At 33.0% G+C, this 24,683-nt stretch overlaps 1 protein-coding gene across 1 annotated transcript in view; it reads right to left on the bottom strand.

The window, feature by feature from the left end:
• Positions 1-3,714: 3,714 nt before the first annotated feature.
• ADAT2 (adenosine deaminase tRNA specific 2) overlaps positions 3,715-24,683 on the bottom strand; it is a 29,689-nt gene continuing 8,720 nt past the window's right edge. Inside the window, 5 exon segments of the mRNA XM_031937686.1 lie at positions 3,715-4,125; positions 4,226-4,298; positions 7,637-7,743; positions 13,590-13,740; positions 20,608-20,712. Of these exon segments, the coding sequence (XP_031793546.1) occupies positions 4,082-4,125; positions 4,226-4,298; positions 7,637-7,743; positions 13,590-13,740; positions 20,608-20,712 (480 nt within the window). The 3' untranslated portion in view covers positions 3,715-4,081.

Raw genomic sequence — 24,683 nt, 5'->3', positions numbered from 1 at the left:
TCTTCAGTCTTGTGGTATCCATTCTTCATAATCTTTCAAAATTCACCAAGAGTGGCTCAGTAATCTGCCAGTTTCTTCAGGATGTAGGGAAGTAGTTAATCTGCACCAGATGACTTGAATTCAAGATCAATTTAGGTGTTCTCTTAACTGCCTTGTTATTTATCTTGGATATTAACTCTTTAAGTAATTTCCAGTATCTTTCTAATTTTTTTGGTAATTTCCAATACAAAAAATTTTTTCTTTGTAGAGAAAATAGAAACAAATTAAGAGTAAAGTAGTCATGCCTTCTCCCTATTGACAATTATCATTGTCTCATTCTGAGTTTCATTGTCTCATTGTCTGAGCAAAATTTCCCTCCCATCTTTGATCCTATTTTTTCACCAACATAGCTTTAAAAAATCCTTTTGGTTTCCCATAGCATTCCTGAAATTTTTAATAGGCTATATACGTTTACTTATATTCATTTTTGTTATCTGATTCTTGCTTCTATTTTTTGGAATATTCCTTTTTTAAATCTAATGATCAGTTTCCTGTGCAAACACATTGATCTCAAATTAAATCTAATTTTCTCTCTTCATTGGTATTGTTTTCCTTTTTTTCTTAAAAATTTTATGTTTGGGTTTTTTAATCTCCCCAGGCAAATTTCTCTTAAGCATTGTAGAATCCAGAAAGTCCTCCCTATCCTTCCTCTAAACCATTTGCAATCGCTTTTCCAGAATGCAGATTGCTTAGATTTCATCTCCTCTAAACAAATTTTATGATAGTGATAAATTATCCCCAAAGTTTACATAATTTTTACCCCAGCAACCAGTTCTTCCCTATAGAAGAGAACCTACCCTTCCTAAATATTCTACCTTTTGAAGGATTGAAATTATGAGCAAAAAAATTCAAAAAGTTATTAACTATCTTGCTTTTGGCAGAATGCTCTAGCAAAAGTGTGAATAATTTAAATTCTCTCTATTATATCATGCCTTTGTGCTAAGCTTGTAATTTGTTTCCCCAACTCTTCAACTATTTCCTCTTTTTGTCCAAGTGGCTGATAGTATACTGGAATGACAAAAATCATTTTTCATCCCTTCTTTGGCTATGTCAAATAGTGACATGCCTCATCTTTGTGATTCCTAGATTTCCTCACAGGTATACATTCTTATACACAATGCAACCTTCATTCCCCTTTAACCTATTATATTTATTTTGAATATGTATGCCTCCTTTGTTTTAAGACATCTAGTTCTTTTAGTTTGTATTCCAACTTTGGGCATATATATATAAATATTTGAGATTCTGGGCTTTGTTAGTGGTATCTTTCTTAGATTTTGTGTCCTATGAATAGTAGTATTTCAGTTGCCATTCTTGACTTTACAAAGCCCTCCTTCACTTAAATCCAGTTCACTTCCAGGTGATGGCATCACCTCCCTAATGTCTTAGTTCTCTTTAAGAAGGAAGGACAAAGCTAGAATGACAGGGAAAAATAATGTGGAATGTTGGAGGGGATGTGGGAAAACTGGGACACTGATACATTGTTGGTGGAATTGTGAATACATCCAGCCATTCTGGAGAGCGATTTGGTATTATGCTCAAAAAGCTATCAAACTGTGCATACCCTTTGATCCAGTAGTGTTATTACTGGGCTTATATCCCAAAAAGATCTTAAAGAAGGGAAAGGGATCTGTATGTGCAAGAATGTTTGTGCATTGTTGCAGCCCTTTTCATCATGGCAAAAAAACTGGAAACTGAGTGGATGCCCATCAATTGGAAATTGGCTGAATAAATTGTGGTATATAAATATTATGGAATATTATTGTTCTGTAAGAAATGACCAGCAGGATGATTTCAGAAAGGCCTGGACAGACTTACATGAACTGATGCTGAGTGAAATGAACAGGACCAGGAGATCATATACTTCAACAACAATACTATATGATGATCAATTCTGATGGACGTGGCCCTCTTCAACAATGACATAACCTAAATTAGTTCCAATAGAGCAGTAACAAATTGAACCAGCTACACCCAGCGAAAGAACTCTGGGAAATGAGTATGAACTCCTACATAGAATTCCCAATCCCTCTATTTTTGTCCACCTGCATTTTTGATTTCATTTACAGGTTAATTGTACACTATTTCAAAGTCTGATTCTTTTTGTGCAGCAAAATAACTGTATGGACATGTATACACATATTGTATTTAACATATATTTTAACATATTTAACATGTATTGGTCTACCTGCCATCTGGGGGAGGTAGTGAGGGGAAGGAGAGGAAAAATTGGAACAAAAGGTTTTGCAATTGTCAATGCTGAAAAATTACCCATGCATATATCTTGTAAATAAAAAGCTATAATAAAAAAAAAAGAGGAAGGATGAAAGCAATAATGATGGGATACTACATAAGCTGCCTTATCTCTTCCCCATCCTTATTAGTTTAAAGCACTTTTGATTAGATTTGCAAGACAACTGGTAAATACATTTTTACCAGTCTTTGATAAATGTACTCTGCCTCTCATTAGAAATCTGTCAACACCATATTGTTAACCATGATTCATAAATCCAAATCCCAGTTTCATATGCCATATTTTAGCCAGCTATTCACTTCCAGATTAAATCTTCCACTACTTTTCTTCTTTTACTAGATAATCTCATTCCCAATTATCTTTTGTAGCTCTACTTTATTACTCTTGGAAGTAAGAAGCAGCTTGGAAGAAGTTTCTTCCTCTTCAGAAAGAGCATCACATCTGTACTGAGCTCTCCCTGCACAGATGTCAACTGTCTCTTCTCCTCTGTGTAACACTTTCTCGTTCTTTATCATCTTGACAAGAAATCCCTTCCTTTACCACTGAAACCTTTATTTTCTTTCTTTTAGGAACCCTTTACTCTCCCTAAGAACTCAGAGTGCAAAGAGGTGTTCTTTAAGTCCTTTCAAAGCCTCACTTGATAAATAAGAATCATTCATTTGTGGCAGAAATAAAAACATTTCACATTCATTGTTAGTTACTACACAATTTCCCCTACACTCCTTAATTGTTGAGATTTTCAGCCTTGTTTCTTAAAAATACTCATTAGTATTTACACCTCAACCAAATTCGCACCTGATTAAAAAATTTTAGGCAACCTTTTTCAATGTTCTTTCCTTTGTTTCAACAACTCCATAGCCATAATCACATCCCACCTTCCCTTTAGTGTTGTCCAAATCTCATGTCAGTTTCACCAATTTGCTCCCTCACCACTCTACTAATTTATTCAAACCACTAATATTTTCACTAATTTTTTGTTACTTACCTTGCTTTGTGTTGTTAACTATCCTCTTTATTTTTAAATCTATTTCAGTTTCTATTCCTTAATCCTTCTTAATCTTTTTATATTCTCCTTAATTATTCTTGATTCTGTTTCTCTTGCAACCTGAAGGAGAATCAGGATAAGTAACTAAAACCTAGAATTTATTCTTCCAATTCTCAATTTTTCCCAATTTTTTTCAAAGTTCTGCTCCTAAAGCTTAACCTTAGAACATTATTAGGCCAAACCCTTTCAAATCAGCTACATAAATTTTTTCTCCTTATTTAGAAAAACCCGTGGAAACTAAGAGTAGCATATTGTCAAAGGCCATTTCAACTGATTAAAATAAATCATTATTTACCAGCTACTCTGTGCCAGGTACTATGCTATCTACTAGAGACACAAAAGAAAAGCAAAACAGTCTCTCCCAAGAAGCTTAAACTCTAATGTACAACATGTGCATATATATTTAGAAATAAGACATATACAAAGTAAATACAAGGTATCCTTTGTTAAGATATTAAGGCATTTCTAGCTGGGAGAACCAAGAAAGACTTCCTGCAGAGGATGGGACTTGAAATGAATCTTGAAAAAACTAAGTATTTTGAGAGGTAGAGATAAGAAGGAAGAGCATTCCAAAAATGAAAGACAGTAAATTGACAAGGAGTTGAATTTGTGAAACATTAGATTGGCTTGCATGGATGAACCATTGTTATGTGATTCAATCATGTTAAATGCTTCCATTCCAAGAATTGTGTTGAGGTAACTATTAAGGATTGGTCTTCTATTGGTCTTCTATCAGATGAAGTTCAACATTTGTGACCTTCCTTTTTCCGGACTTTTGATTTTGGTGCTACAAAAATATTACAGAAGAAAGAGAAAAATCAGTAAGCATATTGATGTCAGAATTTTTTATGTTGACTTGCTTCAATATATACTCTGGGAAAACTGACCATTTGGATTTTCTTGTTTATAAAAGGTCTTTAGCATTTCCACTGCTTCCTCAGCTTGATATCCAGGAATGCACTGTTGAAATGAGAAAAATGAGAAAGAAATATGAAAATATATCTCATTGAAGTAAAAGAAAATATGTATACCAAAGAATTCTGCCAGCCATTTTAAATATAACTGTACATTTAGCATCTGGGGTCACTGGAAATGTAAACATTAAAAAAAAAAAAAGTAAAACTCTTCTCTATTTTTTTCCTTATTTTCCAAAATAGTATCATGGTTGCCTCAATTTAATATATCAATTAATTAAAGATGTACTGACTACTATGTGTCCAGACAATTTAGCTGGAAAGACACTAACATATATGAAGCAAACAATTAATAATTAAATTCCATATTATATGGCACTCAATAGAAGAATTAGTTATAAGTACAAAAAGAATACATTGGGAAAATAAATGCTGATTGGATTAGCTGAGAAAATTTTGTAGAAGAGATGAAACTTGAGGTGGGCCTCAAAAAATGGATATGATTGAAAAGATATGAGGCCACTTCAGTTAAAAATAACAGTATTAGCAAAAGCAAGGAACCAAAAATGCTTGGGTTGGATGTTTTTATTTGGGAGTTTTTTTTTGGTGGGGGAGGGCAGTGAGGAGACCAGCTTGCCTATAAGCAAAGGGGATGTGTTAGAAAGCAATAGGAAATGAAATAGCTGTGTAAATAGAAAATCGAATGCCAGATAGGTGTTTGAATTTGATAAAGTGAAAGAGGGCTTCATGGGTTGAGCTGGGCTATTCAAAAAGGGATGGAAATGGCAATTGCTTAATAGATCTATACTCACTGTGATGAGAAATAATGCCTCCAAATGTAAAAAGTGGAGGACAATAAGAAGTCACTGCAGGGTTGGGTTTTGGGTTTTTTTTGTTTTGTTTTTTTGAGCAGAAAAGAAAAGATGAAAATGTATTTTAAGGAAGACCAACCTGGCAGCATTATACAAAATGGACTGAAGGAGTAAAACTTGGTATTAGGAATCCAAGTAATCCAAGAGGGAGCTAATTAGGACCTGCACTAGAGTAAAACTGTAGAAAGAGGTCATAGGTGATAGACATTTATGAGAAAAAAACTGGCAAACCTTGATAAATAACTAGATGTGAGAAATATGTGCTCTTATTATTGAAGACAGAGAGGCAAAAATGACCCTAAGATTTTTTTGACCTGGGTGACCTGGAAAATAATTGTGCCACTGTTTTTTTTTTTGTTTGTTTTTTGTTTTTTGAGGTAGGCGGAATTTGGTTTTATTCCTTCTTATTTATTTCCTCTCCCTCTCCCTCTCCCCATATTATACTACTCTTTTATTCTTTTCTTCTCAGATTAAAACTAAATGTTGCTTACAACTTAATCAACATCTCTTTCCAGTTAAACTAAACCAGGAAGAAATGATGAGCACCACCCCTCCTTTCCTTCTCCAATCTCCCTTAGATCATTTTTGGTGCCCATGCATATGCACAAATACACTTAAAAATAAGAGAGCAGTAGCTGATAAGTTTTATACTCAAAGCACTGTTACTCAGGAGTGATCAGGGGCAAAGTAGGAAACTTTTCCTTTCAAAACCATGGCCATCACAACCCAGTTAAATGATTGTACACAAGGCCATGTCATATTTAAATGATAAAGGGTCAAACAACTTCTACAACATTTGGCACTTTTCAAATAACAAGGAATTTTATGCACATTTCCTATATGACAATAGCAAAGGAAAATACAGATATACCCAGGGAGTGTAATACTAATGTGCTTTTGCTTTTAAGGAAATTAAGTGCTATATGTTCATGTTGTGAATGATTTCTATGTCTAAAGCATAAAAGGGCTTCCTTCATGTAGGCATTATAGGCACAGGATAGTCCTATTAAGTTGTAAAACATGAATTTTAAACAAAGCAACAGTAATGATGACAATTGTGTCAGCTGTACAATATTAAAATTAACTACATTCTTTTTCAAAAGATGGATCAACAAGTCACTTAAAAATTTGACAGGTTATTTCTCACATTTTCTTTATTTTAGGAATCTATAACACAGTCATCACACTAAGGCCAGGAATATGCCTAACAATTCAGAAAAAAGAAGCATAGCCAAAATCCCCAGGTGTCTTGGTGGTCTCTTACTGTAGAAAGGCCAGAGGTAAAAGTGTGCTGGCATAATTTCCTATGTAAAAATATGTTATCAGAATTTCCTGGATTTTAGATATCTGAACTCCAACTCTTGTTTTTAATCCAATATGGTCATAAATACTATGCTACAACTGAACTCTGTTTTTCAGACAGACTAAAAAATACAAATACAATTCAAGCATATATACACAGAGACATACGGTTACATATACATGTTCAAGTGAGGTTCCAACCATATTCAACATCCAAGAATTCTTCCTTTATCTTTTCAGAAACCTCTCAGAAATGAGAGGGAAATAAGCCAATTGCAAAAAATTCTATCAAGAAATTTTATAATGTTCTTAAAGAATAATGCAAATAGAAATGAAAGGGGAGAAATGGAAAAAACCCAAACTTAGGAATGTTTTAAATAAAGTTGCATGATTTGTTCTCCTTTCTTCCATAACAATTCAGCTTCAGAAGGACCTCTACAAAGAATCATGTATTTCATACTTTTATATACATAATCACAGATTGTTAGGAAAGCCCATAGTCCTACACTCAAATTTTTTCTCTCACACATTTTTCTTCTCCAGGTTTTATCCAAGATTCAATCCTTCATATAATGACTATAGATTTTTTAAGAAGTACAATTTTAGAGAACTTTGAAGTAAACCTATCATAATGCCCATCATAAATCAGGCCTTTATTAAATATAACATAACCAGATCTAAACACATTTTATAAAACACGAGGAAGAAACTTAACTTAGAAGTACAGTGATTGATTTCTGTGAAATATCATCAGTATATGGAAATAGAACACGCATAGGTTAAATTGAATGAGGAAATACTATATCTACCATAAATCATCACTAATATAGATTAAGCCACATATGCATTTAATGTGTTAAGAACCATAAATTGCAGACATGACAATATTTACTAACACAGACTCTGTAAACCTCAGTCTTCATAAAAATGAAGGACTCCTAAACATAGAAACTATGTTGGATTACGAAGGAAGGTTGTAAAATCTCCTTCACTGTGAAGAATAAGTTATATACCTGTTTAACAGAAATAGTTTCTTTGTAGTTCTAACCAGAGGCAAGGGTAAGAGCTGGATTAGATAATCACGAAGTTCTTTTTCTGTGAAGTTCATGACTGGAAGCTGCCAACTACCAAGAATAACTATTCACAACTGTCAAACTAAAAGAAAAGTAACACTTCAGTAAGAGGAAGAGACCATCTTTTTTGATTTTACCTTGAAGGGCATCCCTGTATTTGGTAAGTCTGCAGAGGCAATATCAAGAACAGAGCCACAACCTCCAAATCGTTCATTCTGGCAGCCATACACAACAAGAGGGATTTGTGTGAAAGAATTAAGGTCTTAAATAGAATGAGTCAAAATATGTCCCCACCTCCAGTAAGTCAATTCAACAATTAAATTAACTCTAATATTTACTAAACACCTATATGAAGAGAACTCTGTAGGACTTTGGGAGAGAGACAAAGTTTAGAAAACATCCATCATAAAGCATTTAGTCTATTAGGAAGAAAATATACATACACAGATAACTATAATTTATGATAAATGATTATACAGAGATACAAAACTACATGTTACAAGCTCTTCAAAGGAAAGTGTTTTGATTTTGTTTTTTCCAACAAAGGGGATCAGTAAAAACTTCATGGAGAAAATAGTAATGTGGGGGCCACTTGGAAGTTATTCTACCTACATAATACCTATAAGCTGTGGGGAGAATATCAACAATTTGGAGACAGGAGAAAATCTCAACATAAGCACCTCATAGATAAAGCATTTACAAATAAAAATAAAGGGCTTAAAAACACTTAGTAAAATACAAACAAGTACAAATTAACATGGTTTAAACTAAGTACTAAAGGAAAAAAGAATAAAAATCATAGAAATGATTCACTGTGATTTTTTTTTTAATTTCCTGACCAGGATTTGGTTTGGTACATATTTTTAATGTTTGGAGGAGATCTTTGGGGGAGAGGGAGGTCTCAGTACTCCATCCTGCTACTCTGATATAGTCAAGAAACGATTGAAAAGAAAAAAAAGAAAGGCATTTGGAAAGACATCTTTTTCAAAGAATTTGGCTGAGAAAGGGAGAAGAGATATAGGATGCTAGATTAAGGAGATAATAGAGTCTAGTGATTTTTAAGGGCATATTTGAAGGCAGCAGGGAAGAAACCAGTAAATAGGGGAAAGTTGAAGATTTGAGAGAATGAAGGGGTGATCAAGGATACTGGAGAAGATGAAAAGGAATAAAATCAAGCATAAAGATAGAAGTAGACTTGCAAAGGAAAAAATCTATCTCTTCTCAGAGACTGGAGGAAAGGAGGAGTAGGAAATGGCATTAAGGGGTTTTGAGATGTTGAGAACAGAGCAGAAAAAAATTCATACAAATAACTTTAATTTTCCCAGTAAAGTAAGAGGCAAGGTGATGGGTACATATGAGAAGCTGGAGAAGGAAAAAGAAAATTTGACATAGTTCTGTATGGACTGAAATAGGAAATCAATTTTAAGGAGAAATAAAAGGACTGCCTTGCTACAGTGAAGGCCCAGTTGAAATCAGATAACATGAAATTTTGATGTACCCCATCAACATGGAAGCTTTTTGTATTCCAGGTAATTAAGACATGAACTTGCAGGTGGCATGTGGAAAGGAATCATCTAATATGAATCAGAGGAACAAGTGATAGTTTGTTATTCTCTGATGAGGAGTACTGAGACAGTTATCTGTCATCTTGAAATTAATAACAGTGATGTCTGCTATTGTTCTAGGACATGAATCCAGGATCTGATGGAGAATATACCCAGATTAATGAAACCTAATAGTCAATAAAAATTTCTAATAATGTATGTGGAATCAAATGATCCCATAAGAAGAAAACTCAAAAACATAGCTAAGGATTATGAAGTCCTATGCAGAAAAGCAAAGACCATAGGAAAATAGGGGGAGTGTCTATAACTGCTATCATTTGAATATGAGACTTCAAAAGAGAAAAGTAGCTTTGCAAAGTAAACAGCTGAGTAAAAATATGGTGTCTGAAAATGGAATCTAAAACTGTGGATCACACCTTTAAAAAGAGGAATAATCAACTCTTGTTCTGAAATAGCATGCATTTTAAAAAGGTCTAACAACATATACAGTTACCTGGAATCTTGCAAATTAAATCAAGAGGACTTTAAATTTAAAAGGGAGGAGAAAGAAAATTGCTTACATATATCCATCAGGGCAGATATCTCAGAAAATACATAGAAAAAAATAGCAGTAGAGAGGTCCAGTAATTCACAGGAATCAATATTAAGGAAGGGGGTCAGTAATAAAAACCCATGACTTCAAATAATTATATACAAATGCAGAAAGCATGGGTAAATTTTTTAAAGTAGATGAGATCCTACTTTAAGGAGGTATATCTGAATTCAGAAAGTCCACTGGGACTTAAGAGACATGAAACCCATGCCTAGATCTTAGCTATATAAGGATATACCTCATTGAGAAGGAAGAAAATAGATAAAAGGAAAAGAGAAAAAATAACATTTTAGGTTTAGAAAATATACTCAAATGAGGACATGTAGGAACCAGATTAAGATCAACAGGGGAAAAACAGGAAGCAATATTACTATGGGAGTATATCATAGACTACTATGAGAAGGTAAAGGTGTTAAAGAATTCACCAAACAAATCATAAGCCTGAAAGAGAGTCATGAATTAGTAGCAAATGTGGACTTCAATTATCTGAAAATTTGCTGCAACTATTTCTCTATCAAAAGCAGGCCAGCTAATAAATTCTGGACTCATCAATTATGTTATTTTTCCAAAAAGCAAAGCAATGAAGAACATTGTTATTCTGAAACTGACACAAGCCATCAAGAAAAAGACAACTGTTGAAGTAAGAATGATGTAAACTTTGAGAAAATAAGAAGCAGTCTATCTTACAGTTCAGATACAAGAGGAGTCATGTGTAATCTAAAACATATTTTGTGAGAACAGATTTAAAGGATTCAAAGAAAGGTGATGAAGAAACTCATGTCTTAAATTATACAGGGAATGTATGCCCAAGAGCAATTGGAATTTCTTAAGAATGAAATTCTAAAGACTCAAAAAGAAAAAACTGCAATAAGGAAGAAAAGTAGGCAAAACCTAATGTAGCCAATGTGGGTGAATAAGAAATTCATGTAAAAGACAAATACAGAAGATGAAAGCAAGATCAAGTGCTGGAAAAGGAACACAAAAGAGTGGCAATCTATAAGAGTAGTGTTAGAAGAGCTGAAGACTAATTGAGCTATGAAAGGCTTTCCTTTTTTGCTATTTCAAGAACAAGATCAATTAAGACATTGCTCCATTGTCTTTGGAGAATGGGACAATGATAATAGACAATAAAGAAAATATAATTTTGTTTGTTTTCCCTGTCATGTAGAATGATCTTGAGACTAGAATACAGAACAAAAGATAAATGACAAGGGTATAAGCAAGCAATCTTGGATTAACTATATCCCCAAATGCTTAAAAGATCTAGTATACATGATTGTCAAACCATACTCACTCATCTCTGAAAGATTTTATGAACAGGAAAGATACTATAAGATTAGAGAAAAGCAAATGTTGAGATGATTTTTGGAAGGAAATGAGGGAAAGTCTAAAAACAACAGGCTTGAGAATATGACCAATTCCTGGAAAATTTCTAGAATATATTGTTAATGGAATGGCCCTTGTTCATCTAGAAAAGAGAGTGATCACCAAGTGACAATATGGCTTCATAAAATAACAGGTCATGTTAGACTAATTTCCTTTCTTTTTTTTAATAGTTACTATAGATCAGAATTCCATAGTCAGAATATAGCTAGATTTCAACAATACTTTTTTCAAAGTTGGTCATGCCATTTTTATTGGGAGGAAATTCAGGTGAACTGAATTGGCTGAATAATCATTTTAAGGGTTATCATGAAGGGAAAAGGATTAGACTTATTCTATTATATTCCTGAGCACAGAACTAGGTACTATGTGTAGAAGTTAAAGACAGACAGATTTGAGATTGATTTAAGGAGAATTTTCCTAACAGAGCTATCCAAAAACAGGATGGAGGTAGTAGATTCTTAGGAGATACTGGAATCACCCTCAATTGAAATCATTAAATAAAGTTGGATTATAGTTTGTCAGGTATCTTGTATAGAGGAATATCGTTTAGTTATGTACTAGAAATAAACTGTCTTTGAAGTCTCTTCCAACTCAGAGCATCTGTGAATCTTTAAAAATCATAGGCCAAAGGCTAGAGATTAATTAAAGTATTGAAGCGTAATGAGTAATAAATATTCCTTTCCTTCAAAGTGTTTAGAATAACACTTGGCATTAAAAATAAAGATAACTAAAAGTTATTCAAATATAGAATTTGAAGTCAAAGATATGGATACAGGTTCTAAGTAGGATAATTTATGATATATTAAATCAATTTAATATAATATTTAATCATTCTATCAAAGAAATCGGGATTCTAGTCATAGATTTATTTCCAAGAAGCTATAATGACCCTTGGAAAAATTATTCAAAAACCTGGATTTTTGTTTCATTCTCTCTCAAAAGAGATGATATTCAAAGACATATAAAGTACTCTAAATCACTTTTAATTAGAGAACTGAAAATCAAAACAATTAAGACTTACTACCTCATACCTATAAGAGTAGCCATTATGAAAAAAAAACAAAAAGGAAATTGATAAATGTTAGAGAGGACATGAGAAAATTGGGCCTCAAATATATACTGTTGTTGGAGTTGAAAACTGATCCAACCATTCTGGAAAGTAATTTGGAACTATGCCCAAAGAGCTATCAAATTGTGCATACTAATGGATCTAGCAATACCACTATGGGGTCTATATGCCAAAGAGATCATGAAAAACAGAAAAGGATCCATATGTATAAAAATACTTATAGTAGCTCTTTTTGTTGTGGCAAAGAATTGGAAATTGAAGAGATACTCATCAATTAGGGAATGGCTAGACAAACTGTGGTACATAAATACAATAGAATTCTATTGTGCTATAAGAAATGATGAGCAGGCAGATTTCAGAAAATCCTGTAAAGATTTACATGAATTGATATTGAAGAAGTGAGCAGAATCAGGAGAACATTGTATACAATATTGTATGATGATCAACTATGATAGATTTAGTTCTTCTCAGCAATACAACGATCCAAGACAATTCCAAGACTTGGGATGGAAAATGTCATTCACAACCAGAGAAGGAACTATGGAGATTGAATACAAATCAAAGTATCCTATTTTCAGCTTTTTTTATGTTTGTGTGGTTTTTTGCTTTTGTTTTGATTTTTTTTTCTATATGACCTAATATGGAAATTTGTTAAAAATTATTATAAATGTATTACCTATATAACATTGCTTGCTGTCTTGGGAAAAGGGGAATTAAGGAAGAAAGGGAGAAAAATATTTGGAATGCAAAATTGTACAAAAATGAAAGTTGAAAACTATCACTACATGTAATTGGAAAAATAAAATACTATTAAATTAAAAAAAGAATGCTAAAAGTTTTCTTGACATGTAACTGGGGAAATAATAAAATACTATTAAAATAGATGAATTTAAAGTTCCTCCCACCTGTGAAATTTTTACAATTCTAACTTGTTCATTACTTATAAATTGGAAACTATGCGGTTTTTCTCACACACCTGTGTAGGTTATTAAAATAAAATGCTGTAATTATGTGTATATGGCAAAATGGACAAACAAAAATACATAAAACTAAGAAATTTTGAATCTTTTACATTAAAAGTTTGTTAGTGTCTTTCTAATCAGCTTTCATGCTCACTATTTTTTTTTAGAAAGTTCATTGAATAAGAATATGCAATAACTAAGTTTGTGGCATATTATTTTAAAATCTTATGTTTTCATATTGACTTAAATTATAATTTCATTGATGCTTTCTTTTCATTTATGATTTACCATTAGATGGCACTGGTTTCCCATAGGCTAACTTTAAAGTTTTTCTGCTTCCAGTTTCTTTAAGCAGTTAATTGGCTTTATATAAGCAAAAAGTCAAATTTTATTTCTAAGAACTCTAAATTTTTTTTGTAAAAAAAATATGGCTTTTTGGTGAAGGGGCATACATCCAGATGCTTTTGTGATAACATGAAAGAGTCAAGAGCACAATCTCACAAAGTACAAGGATACTCATCAGGCGAAGGGCAGCTGCACACATTATACATGGCTCCACGGTGACATATAATACAGTGTGTTCAAATACTTCTGTAGGACTTTTACCATAATGATGACACCACTCTAAGACCTGATCAATTGCAACCATCTCTGCATGTCGTGTAGCCTGAGAATAGAAAAAAATTGTTTTCTTTTTATTTGATATTTACATTCATTAAATTGTTATTTTACTTATTTATATTCAAGTTAACAAAAACATAATACATTATAATCATTTCTTGATATATATCCCCTACTTTATGAATATAAAACCTTGCCTTTTTCAAAACTGTTAACAAAGTTATTCAAATCTTCCAGACCAACTGATAATAAATTCATTCACCAAATATCTATAATCATTACCTAATGGAAAAAAAAAAAAAGAAAAGAAAAAGAAAATCTGCAATTCCACAAAATTCCACTTGATTTAGACCTTTCTTTTAGCCAAGGACTTAAGGGGAAAAAATTTGATTAAACTCATATATAAAAAAGATAGTTCAAAAGAAAGGATTTGAAAATAATGGTTCTGAATATTTCAAGGGAACTCTGAAATTTTCATAAGTTTATGCCCCAGTTTCAAATATGTTCTTAGATTTTCATGATCTCTCACTCTAGGCAAATGTATACTTAATTTAATATAGTTTTATTATTTAACCTATCTTTAGGATTAGATTTTATATAAAATAAAAATTTTCTAAATAAAAGCAAAGATTAAGTATAATAAATATCTTGAAAACATGATTTAAATGTGTTACAAATATAATAATTATTTTGCATATTTGTCAGCAACATTTTATATTGTATAATGAGAAAAGTGTTTTGTTTTACTACTGCAGAATAACAGAATTTATAATTGGAAAGAAGCTTAGTGATTGTTTATAGTCCAATTTCCTTCACTGATAGATGAAGAATTTGAGGCAATGAGAGTTCAAGACAGTGTAAAAGATTAGATTTCAGCAAAACATTTGTCAAAGTCTCTCTGCTTGTTGATAAGGTAGATATGTGTTAGATGATAATACAGATAAGAGGAATGGGAACTAATTGTACCAAAGATTAGTGAATCTGTGTCAACTAGGAAAGAAGAATTTAATGAAGAACCAATATCCTCTGCACTGTTCTATCAGATTTAAATGAAGTCATATATCAAGTAATTTGCAAATGACACAAAGCTTGTTGGGATACTTAATACAATAAATGATAAAATTCAGATTCAAAAAGATCTCGATAAGGTAAAAAAAGGGGGCGGGACAAACTGAATAAGTTGATATGAATAAAGAAAAATTTTACATTTGAGTTCAAAAGATCAACTTCAAAAACCAACAGTTTATGTGGAAATGATCTGGAAGTATTAGTGAAATGCAAACTCAAAATGAGTTATCAATATGATACTATAGCCAAAAAAAAAAAAAAACCGATGCAATTTTAGGGTTCTTTGAGAGTCATGGTTTCCCAAACAAATAGAAATTAGGCAATATCTAAGATATTGTGTTTGGTTCCTGGGATTACATTTTTATTCTGGAATATGTTCAAAAGAAGACCGGCAGAATGCTATAGAAACTGGAAGAGAAGGAGACATTTAATCTGGAGAAGAAAACGTTTCTATGGGGCATGAAGGCTGTTTTCATATATATGAAGAATTGCCATATGGAAAGAAAAAAGAGATCTGTTTTTGCTTTCCAAACTGGTCAGGCAGTCAACAAGCTTTTAGTAAGCACCTATATTTTCTTAAGCAAAGTTATTAAAAAGAAAGGTAAACACTTGGTCCCCAGCCTTCGGGGAACTCATATTCTAAGAGAAGAGACAACATGCATATAATTATATACATACAAATTACATACAGTATAAACAGGATATAATTTCAGAGAAAAGGTACTAGTGTGAGTGAATACCTATGAAAGGCCTCTTGTAGAAAATGAGTTGTAAACTATTATGAAGGAAGAGTCTTGTAGGTGATAAGGGACTGCACTCTAAGCATATGGAAGATGAAGTAGCATTGAGGAGAAGTTGGACAAAGATTTTTGTTCTAAAGAAGGAAAAATTCTTAAAAATTAGAACTATCTGAAAGTAAAAAGAATGAGTTTCATCAAGAGATAATGAATTCCTCTGAAATTTATCAAGTCAAGATAAAATGATGATTTGATGCAGATGTTTTAAAAGGGATTTTTGGTCAGGTATAAAGTTGGAATAGCTGGTTTCAGAGGTTCATTCTCAATCTTGGACTCTGTGATATCCTTAATGACATATTCTTTTTATCCTTCTAAAACTAGTAGTGGTAAAAATGAAGGCTCAGAAGGAATAGTCTCTATTAAAAGTGAGCTTATCAGCCTATGTAAGTGAGACATAAGGGTGAAGATGAAAATCCACATGGGTAGTTCACAAGACTTATCACTAGTGATAAGTGATGAAGAAGAGTCTTTATGATTTTTTTATCAGAAAATTCTGCTAATATGAATATTTCAGAAAGATAAACAGGCATAATACCCTATGAATCAGGAATGTCATAATAGTGGTAATGAAATGTGGGATATAATAATGATATGTACCTTATCTTTAAAATATTTTGTCTATAGAGTGCAATACAACTTGGCTGACTCCAACTTTTCCTAATAATTAATGAATATAAGAATTCTGGTGTATGATTTTTGGGGACCAGATTTATGATTTCATTGGTACAGGGAACTACTGATGAGGAAATTCCCTCGATCAGTACAGATTGCTATCTGTTCTACAAAATGAAGTCTTAGAGGATTACTTAGGTATAAATGAGGGAAAGAAAAAAACTGAAGACAGAAATCTTAGTTCATATACAGAAACATATTCTGGATAGATGAATAGAGAATAAAGAATAGGCAGTAATATAAGATGGTACCAGACAAAAAGTATAGCATCAAAGGTATTGCTAGAAGGCTTAATTTATATAGTCTATCTTCTCATTATACTGAGGATGATCTGTATATGAAGGTGTCTTTATCTGGAAGTCCTTAACAGTACAGTCCAGAAATGGAAAATAAGATGGGGATCCTGATCAAAGATGATGTGACAATGACATAAGTAAGAAATTTCCCCTCACCTGTATGTGCCAAAATGTTTGTGGCAGCCCTGTTTGTAGTGGCTAGAAACTGAAAAATGAATGAATGCCCATCAATTGGAAAATGGTTGGGTAAACTGTGGTATGTGAATGTTATGGAATATTATTGTTCTGTAAGAAATGACAAGCAGGATGAATACAGAGAGGCTTGGAGAGGCTTACATGAACTGATGCTAAGTGAAATGAACAGAACCAGGAGATCATTATATACCTTAACAACGATACTGTATGAGGATGTATTCTAATGGAAGTGGATTTCTTCGACAAAGAGATCTAATTCAGTTTCAATTGATCAAGGATGATCAAGGATCAAGGAAGCAGCTACAGCTAAAGAAAGAACACTGGGAAATGAATGTAAACTGTTTGTATTTTTGTTTTTCTTCCCAGGTTATTTTTTACCTTCTGAATCCAATTCTTCCTGTGCAACAAGAGAACTGTTTGGTTCTGCACACATATATTGTATCTAGGCTATACGGTGACATATTCAACATGTATAGGACTGCTTGCCGTCTGGGGGAGGGGGTGAAGAGAGGGAGGGGAAAAATCGGAACAGAAGTGAGTGCAAGGGATAATGTTGTAAAAAAAAATTACCCAGGCATGGGTTCTGTCAATAAAAAGTTATAATAATTAAAAAAAAAAAAAAGAAAGAAAGAAAATTCATGGAGGTAGAAAAAAAAAAAAGAAATTTCCCCTCACAAATATGCAGGCAAACTTAGTCACAGTGGGAGTTCAACCCAAAGGAGGAAGGATGGATTTCTACTAAGACTAAAATGGCATCATACCTCTGGAATCAGAAGCAGAATCATGGCAAAATAGGAAGAGAAAAGAGCTGATGGATAGAGGTTATAAGAAACAACCTGTTGGCTAACCCCATTGTATTCTCAAGCCCTTACTCTATGTCACTAGATATGTCAGGCACTACCATACATACTTCCACTGGGTAACTGGTGATTCACAATGGGTATGATGTGGGACTCAAGAGTCAGGAAGTCCTGAGTTCAAATGCTACCTTTAGATACCTGGTAGCCATGTGATCTTGGGCAAGTCATTTACATCTCTATCTGCCTCAATTTTTTTCATCTGTAAAATGGGAATAATAATAGCACGGGTATGAAGATCAGATGAAACAATGTTTAAAGCATTTGCAAATTTTCAAGCGCTACATAAATGCCAGCTAGCTATTATGATGATGATGATGATGATAGCCATCAAAAGTCTCAGACAGCTGTGTATAAGGTCTAGAAAAGATCCCTGTGGTCCACCAGTGACTTGCCATGATAAATGTGGGACACAAAGACATAAGCAGAAGAGCATAAGCCTATCTGAGAGTCACTTTTTCCTTTGGTGTTTGTTGATGTGGATGATCGATAACCGGACCTAATATATGCACCCTGCGTCTGTTGCTGGTAGATTGATGCTAACAAATTTGGTTAAGGTATAGTGGCTACAAAGTTCATAATCTATAGAAGAGCTGTCCAAATAAAAGTCATTTGGGGTTTGTTTGTTTGTTTTGGGGGGGGGGGCATTGTTTGTTTTTGTGATGACTGGGCATCTGCCTGCAGACTGTGATGTCCAGGAGTACAAGTAGTCTGACCTTGAACTATAGACAAATAATGGCCTCCAGCTTTCATGTTAATTGAGCTGCAAGACAGTCTAAAGGAAGACAACTCTTCCTTAATGGTCTAAGAAAACAGAGACAAGAAAGCAAAGTAGCAAAAATAAGTATAATTGGACTCTCCCCTCCCCTCTCCTTCAAACAAACAAACAAACAAAACTACAACAAAATAAAAAAACAGAAAACAAAACCAACCTCCTTTAAATATATCTAAAAAATACATCAAGCCAAATCATGATAGGGAATCCAATTTTTAAAAAATCATATTGAGTCACTTTTCTAGCCCAGGTCAGATCAGGAAAGCTGACAAAGAGGTTTATGGACTCTAGGGACAGAAGTAGATCATAGTGGAGAGTGATCAAACTCTGGGAAAGGATATACACCAGGGCAAGAGGAGGTACTTGACCCATGCTGGGGCACTATGTCCTTAACTCAGGGCATAGATACATGGGCTGACTGATTCACAACCTAGTTCTAAGTCATAGATTCAGGGCAGACTGATGTGGGGACCCATGCCTAAGAATGGTATGTTGGCCAAAGGAGCAGGAAAAGGGATAGGAGCCCATTCTCTTCAACAAGCAAGCAACAAATTCAGAAGAAAGAAGAAATGTGGTTTGGAACCCAGGAGTTGAGCAGGATTTCATTTACAATTTTGAGTCTAGTCTAAAGCCTGAAGAGAAATAATCAGAACAGGATGATAAGACCTGGATAGCAGCAGTCTAACTAGTTCAGCAATTTGCAGACCTCAGACCAGAGAGACAATAATCAGATTTTGTCTTGGATAAGATAATTTTGGAGCATTGAAAGTTGGTAGATCCTCAATCTGAACTATATCTGAGAGCCTATAATAATGCAATACCAAAAAAGTAGCAATAGGACAAACCCAGACCTTCCCTCCAGAAGAATGTAGAATCTGGCTCTAACATCAAATCCAAAGTCAAAAAGCAAGGCTGGAAGAATAAGCAATTTTTTAAAATCCCACCATTAAAAGATATCATAATAAGAGAGATGCTTAAGACTCAAATTTACAAAAAGAAAGTCATCCCCAAGCATCTGCAAAATAAAGCCTTAAAGAAAAACATAGCTTGGATACAAAATCAACTAAACTCCCAGAAGAGATGAAGCAAGAGTTTTAATAAAAGTTAAAAATGGTTTTATAAATAAAATGAGAGCACTAAAGGAAAAAAATAGAGGGGGGGGGGGGAAATGAGAACTCTCAAAATGAAAATTGGAAAGGAAAATAAAAGACTGGTACAAGAGGTATAAAAATAAGTCCAACCAACAAACTTGGTTTTGATGAATGAATCAAATTGAAGTCAATGATTCCTTGGGACAACAGGAAATATTAAAATGAAATCAAAAGACTGAAAAAATATATAAGATATGTCATAGCAAAAACAACTAACATAGAAAAGAGAAAAAGGAGAAAGAAATGTAAGACTTATTAGATTTCCTGAAAGGCATTATGAAGAGATACAGAGAGTAAGATCATATTTCAAGAAATCGTAAAAGAAAACTACCCACATTTTTTAGAACTGAAGATTCAAAGAACTAGAGAGTGAAAATAGAATATGTTGGCCACCTAAAAGAATTGGAAACATTAAGTGAGGCTGTAGATCTTACCTAAGAAAGATTCTTGCTTCAGGTAGGATGGGGCAGAATAGACACTGTAAGATGAGTCACATTCTGCTATGCACTATGAAAGCAAGAAAGGTGAAACACTCTGGAAAAATGTAGGTTCAGTTGAAGATTATAAAGGTTTTCCCTCCCTTTTCTTTTCTTTTCCCTGTTGCCAATGCTAATTGTGCCATTGCAGATGTCACCACAGAACTGAACACTAAGATGCAGGAACTGGGATTAGAAGCTGAGGGTGCTAAGTGGCTGTAGAATTTACAGCAGTAAACAGGTACAGAAGGGAAGATGAGCTTCTGTTCTGACCCAGCTGGGAGGCCATTCATATGTAAATGATATAAATAAGATATATGAATATCATAAAGCAGAATTTTATACTGCATATTTTCCATGGGATTGGAACCATTAACATATTTTTATATAATTATAACTTTGAATAATGCATTTGAATAGATGGGAACACTTTACAAGCTTTACTATTTGTATTAATTGGGAATTAGCATTAAAAAAAAAAAAGCTGACAAAATGAAAATATCATTAAAGTATAGGAACCTATATATGGAGATTTTTCTTTTAAAAAACTGATTTTATATACTCTCACCTTCTCCCACATTTTCCTTCACTCCCTTTATTATCATTACATCTGTAAGGCAACATACATTTTTAGTTTGATTAACTTCATTCCTTCCTTTTGCCAGAACTTCATTGTTATAGACCATGAGGCACCCAACAGGAACTTCTCCATTTTCTAGGGCTTCTTTAGCCTGTAAAAAATAAATAATAATAATAATAAGGAAAATTGTAATGAAATAGTCAAAGTTGGAGTAATAATAAGAACTTTAAGGTTTACAAGGTGACATAAAATTATCATATCATATCATATTTCATTTGAATCTTACAACAATGCTGTGAGACAGGAATTATTATCATTCTCATTTTACAAAAAACTGAAGTTGAGAAAGTATTTCTGGAATAAAATACATATATGTAACATATAAGGCTTCTGGAATCTTTTATAGTAGTATTATATTCATCTTTCCAAAATCTCCTTCTATCAGCAGTGTTTGGTACTAAACTTGAAAAATTAATAATCTAGGATCCATTTTGCCTCTGAAATACTGAATTGTCTTTTTTGTGTATTCATGTGGCACTAGATGGAATAGTAAATATAGCACAGCACCTAGAATCAGGAGGACGTGAGTTTAAATCCTGTCTCAAACACCTGCTAGCTTATAACCATGATTGAATCACTTAACTTTTGTCAGCCTCGGCTTCCTCATTTGTAAAATGGGAATAATAATAGAACCTACTTTCTAGGATGATTGTGAAGATCAAATAAGTTAATATTTGTAAAGTACTTCGTAAACTTGAATACTATCTACATAAATGCTAGCTATAAGTTTCAAACCCTTTAAAATGCTTTTGCCCATCTAAATCACAATAAATATTTCAAAAACTAGGTGATATAGCAACTAAATTTTGACATACTTACAATCATGTTTACAAAAGGGATTTTAATGTTTAAAAAAGTGTTATACTGGAATGAACTATTAATATGCTTGATATTCTCTGCACATCCTGCTCCCAAGTGACTGTGTGGGCATCATATACCTATCCTTCTTTGAGCAAATAGGACTAAAAGGAGATGTGGCTAATGATAATAAACTGAGCTTCCTTTGTCCCAGTCTGTGTCCCAGAGGTAGCAGAGGCTGTATACAAAGGAAGTAATCTGTAGATTTAAGGACCATCGGAAGTATCTACTTTGTTCTAGCTCTACAATAATAATTAAAAGAAGTTATGCAAATACGTAAAATAAGAAAATGACATATTGTGGAGAGGCTATGCTTTGTTGGTGGACTTATGAAGTGGCATTGCCATATTAGGAGAATGGACTGTATACTCAAAAAGTTACTAAACTATTTATACTACCCTTTACCTCAGCTGTACCTCTATGGCACTTATACCCCAAGATGATTAAAGAGAAAAAGGACATTAAGCCCCAAAATATTCATAGCAGCTCTTGGTTCATTTTGGTGATGAACAAATTATGAACATAAATATTTTGAAGTATTATTTTACTAAATTAAGGAGACAACTTGCTAAGATGTAAATGTAAAGTGGAAGAACATTCTAGGATAAGAAATATTACCTTGGCAAAGTTATGAAAGAAAACAAAATGTCAAGTTTAGGAAAAAGTGAATACAGAATATAGAAAAGAATTAACATGAAGTAAATCTGGAGAGAGAGACAAGAGCAGGTCTATTAAGATCTTTAAATGTCAAGACAGACTCAGTGAACACTAGTTGAAATTGAATCGATGATGATACCTTCAACAAAAATGAGAGGGGAAATGAATTTTGTTTTGAATATGCTGAATTTGAAAACAATGAAAAAATGATAGAACTAGCTAGTAAGTAGTCAGCAATATAGCTAAAGAGAAAGATTTAGGCTAGATATATAGATTTGAAAATCATCTGTGGATAAATGAAAATAGACTAGAAAGAAAACCAAGAAAGCACTAAAGATTAAAAAAGAATGTTGAATTCATATTATGTGTATATGTGCAAAGGTATACATATATGTGTATATTTACATACATAGACATTATAGGCTAGTAGGTAAATTGAACAATCTAAAGAAAAAGGGAATACTGATGACAATGGGAATGTTTTTTGTTCCAAATGATCTTAATATTTCATAAACACTATGCAAAATTAGCCTAGGAATACATGTGACCAGTTACATGCAAGAACATGAAAAAGCTAATCTGTAGGTACAATTTGTGACTTCTACCTAGTTCCCTTCTTATATAACAAGACTCTCTTATCAGAGAAAACAACTGTTCCACAATTCAAATACTTACATGCTGAGACTTTATCAGGATTTCCACCATAGTAAATATAGTGACTTTATGAAGTGGAACCATAAGAACTGTTGAATAGTTCATCTAGTTTAAGGAACAAAGGAAAAGGAAACAGATGGACTGGAAAATTAGAAATAATAAACAGGAAGTAAAAAAAGAGTGTGTTCAAATTGAGAAGGCTACTAGAAACAAATAAATGAAATCACACAAGATGATGATTATTTTATAAAACAATCTCCTAAGGAGATGTATATGCAACTGTGTGGGCTATTTCAAACATGATGAAAAGGAAAGTCAGGAATTTGGAGCAAAAGTATGGGGGGAAGTAGGAACACAGTTCAAGACAAATTCATATAATTTGTTTAGGCTTGTTCTAATGAAGAACTTCCAGGATCACATTGCATGTTATGGAATACTACTACTTTATACACCTACAGCTTTGGGCAATTGGAGACAACTTGCTAAGATGTAAATGTAAAGTGGAAAAATATTCTAGGCGTAAGAAATTACTCTTACTTTTATTGTTCTCACCTTTTTACTTTTATTCCATTTTTTTCCAATTCATCTATCTTTCTACCTCCTATCTTATCTCTCACTCATGTTTATACAGTGAATCAACAACAGACTGTCAGAACTATAAAGAAAAAATGGTATATATATATATATATGTATATGTATATATATAAAAACAAGAAGACTAATAATTTAGATGACTTCAGTGATTTCCCAGCTTAAGTGTCTAAATATTTTACCTGGACAGAGATGTGGGTAAAAAAGCACAAAGTCCATGAAGAATATCTGGCACCACTACCATGTTCTACTTTGTTTAAAAAAAAAAAAAAAAAAAAGACATTAAACAAAGCACATGCAAATATGTTCGGAGGCAGGTGTGTGGGCTAATACCATACCATGATATTGGGATGATCCTGAGTTCTCAAAGGCTATGCCAATAGAGTACAAGTTCTGACTGGTTCTACCAAACTGGAAATTCTACATGTATAGATCTAGTATTGTCCAGGCATCAGGCTAGATAAATTGAAAAGCTTACAATAAAGCTGGACTCTGCCCATGAGGATACATCTTTTAGTTACACAAATTCCAAAAATTATCTACCAATTTATTCAAACAAGTGGAAAGCATACTCACATGAACAAAATTACAGATTCTTTAAGTACCAAAGCTATAATACACAGATCCTATTAGAAGACATAATACATCAGAGAAGCAGTATATGTGTATGTATATAAGTAAATACATATGACATATTGGAGTACTATGTTTGAAGTCAAAGTCAACAACCATTTATTAAGTGGTTACTCTGTGTGTGTGAGAAACTCTTAAACTGGTAAAGTGAATAAAATAAGATTCCCAGAGGTGACTGACTCAATTTATGTATTTGTATCCTCAAATGTATTTATGTAATTTTTTATTGTATTTGTATTCCCAATGTGCTAGGGCACAGTAGCTGACACATAGTAGTCACTTAATAAATGTTGATTCATTGATTAAAGGAGACTGAACTGGAATTCATGTAGGAAGTTAGACAAATCACTTTAATAATTCTAACTTGTTCAGTGCCACAAAAGCCCACCTTTTTAAAACCAATAAAGTTCTGGTAATGCTGTATTAGTACAAATCATTGAACATCAAAATCTCAGAAGAATCAAAATCACAAGTATGCAGAAAAGCAACAAAACAATGCATAGTGAGTATAAGTAAGTAGCATGTTATAATTTGTGCAAAAAAGGAGACAAAGACATCTTCAAGGACAATACTAAGTAACCAAATTATGCATGAGGATTGAGAGGCAAAAGAATCACTAATATAAAATAGAGGGAAAAGGGTTGTCAAACAGTTTGCAGGCAGCATGCT

The sequence above is a fragment of the Sarcophilus harrisii genome, chromosome 4, assembly GCF_902635505.1.
Source record: "Sarcophilus harrisii chromosome 4, mSarHar1.11, whole genome shotgun sequence".
Classification (NCBI taxonomy): Eukaryota; Metazoa; Chordata; class Mammalia; order Dasyuromorphia; family Dasyuridae; genus Sarcophilus; species Sarcophilus harrisii.
The sequence above is the reverse complement of the archived record's forward strand: the minus strand, read 5'-3'. Positions and strand labels throughout refer to the sequence as shown.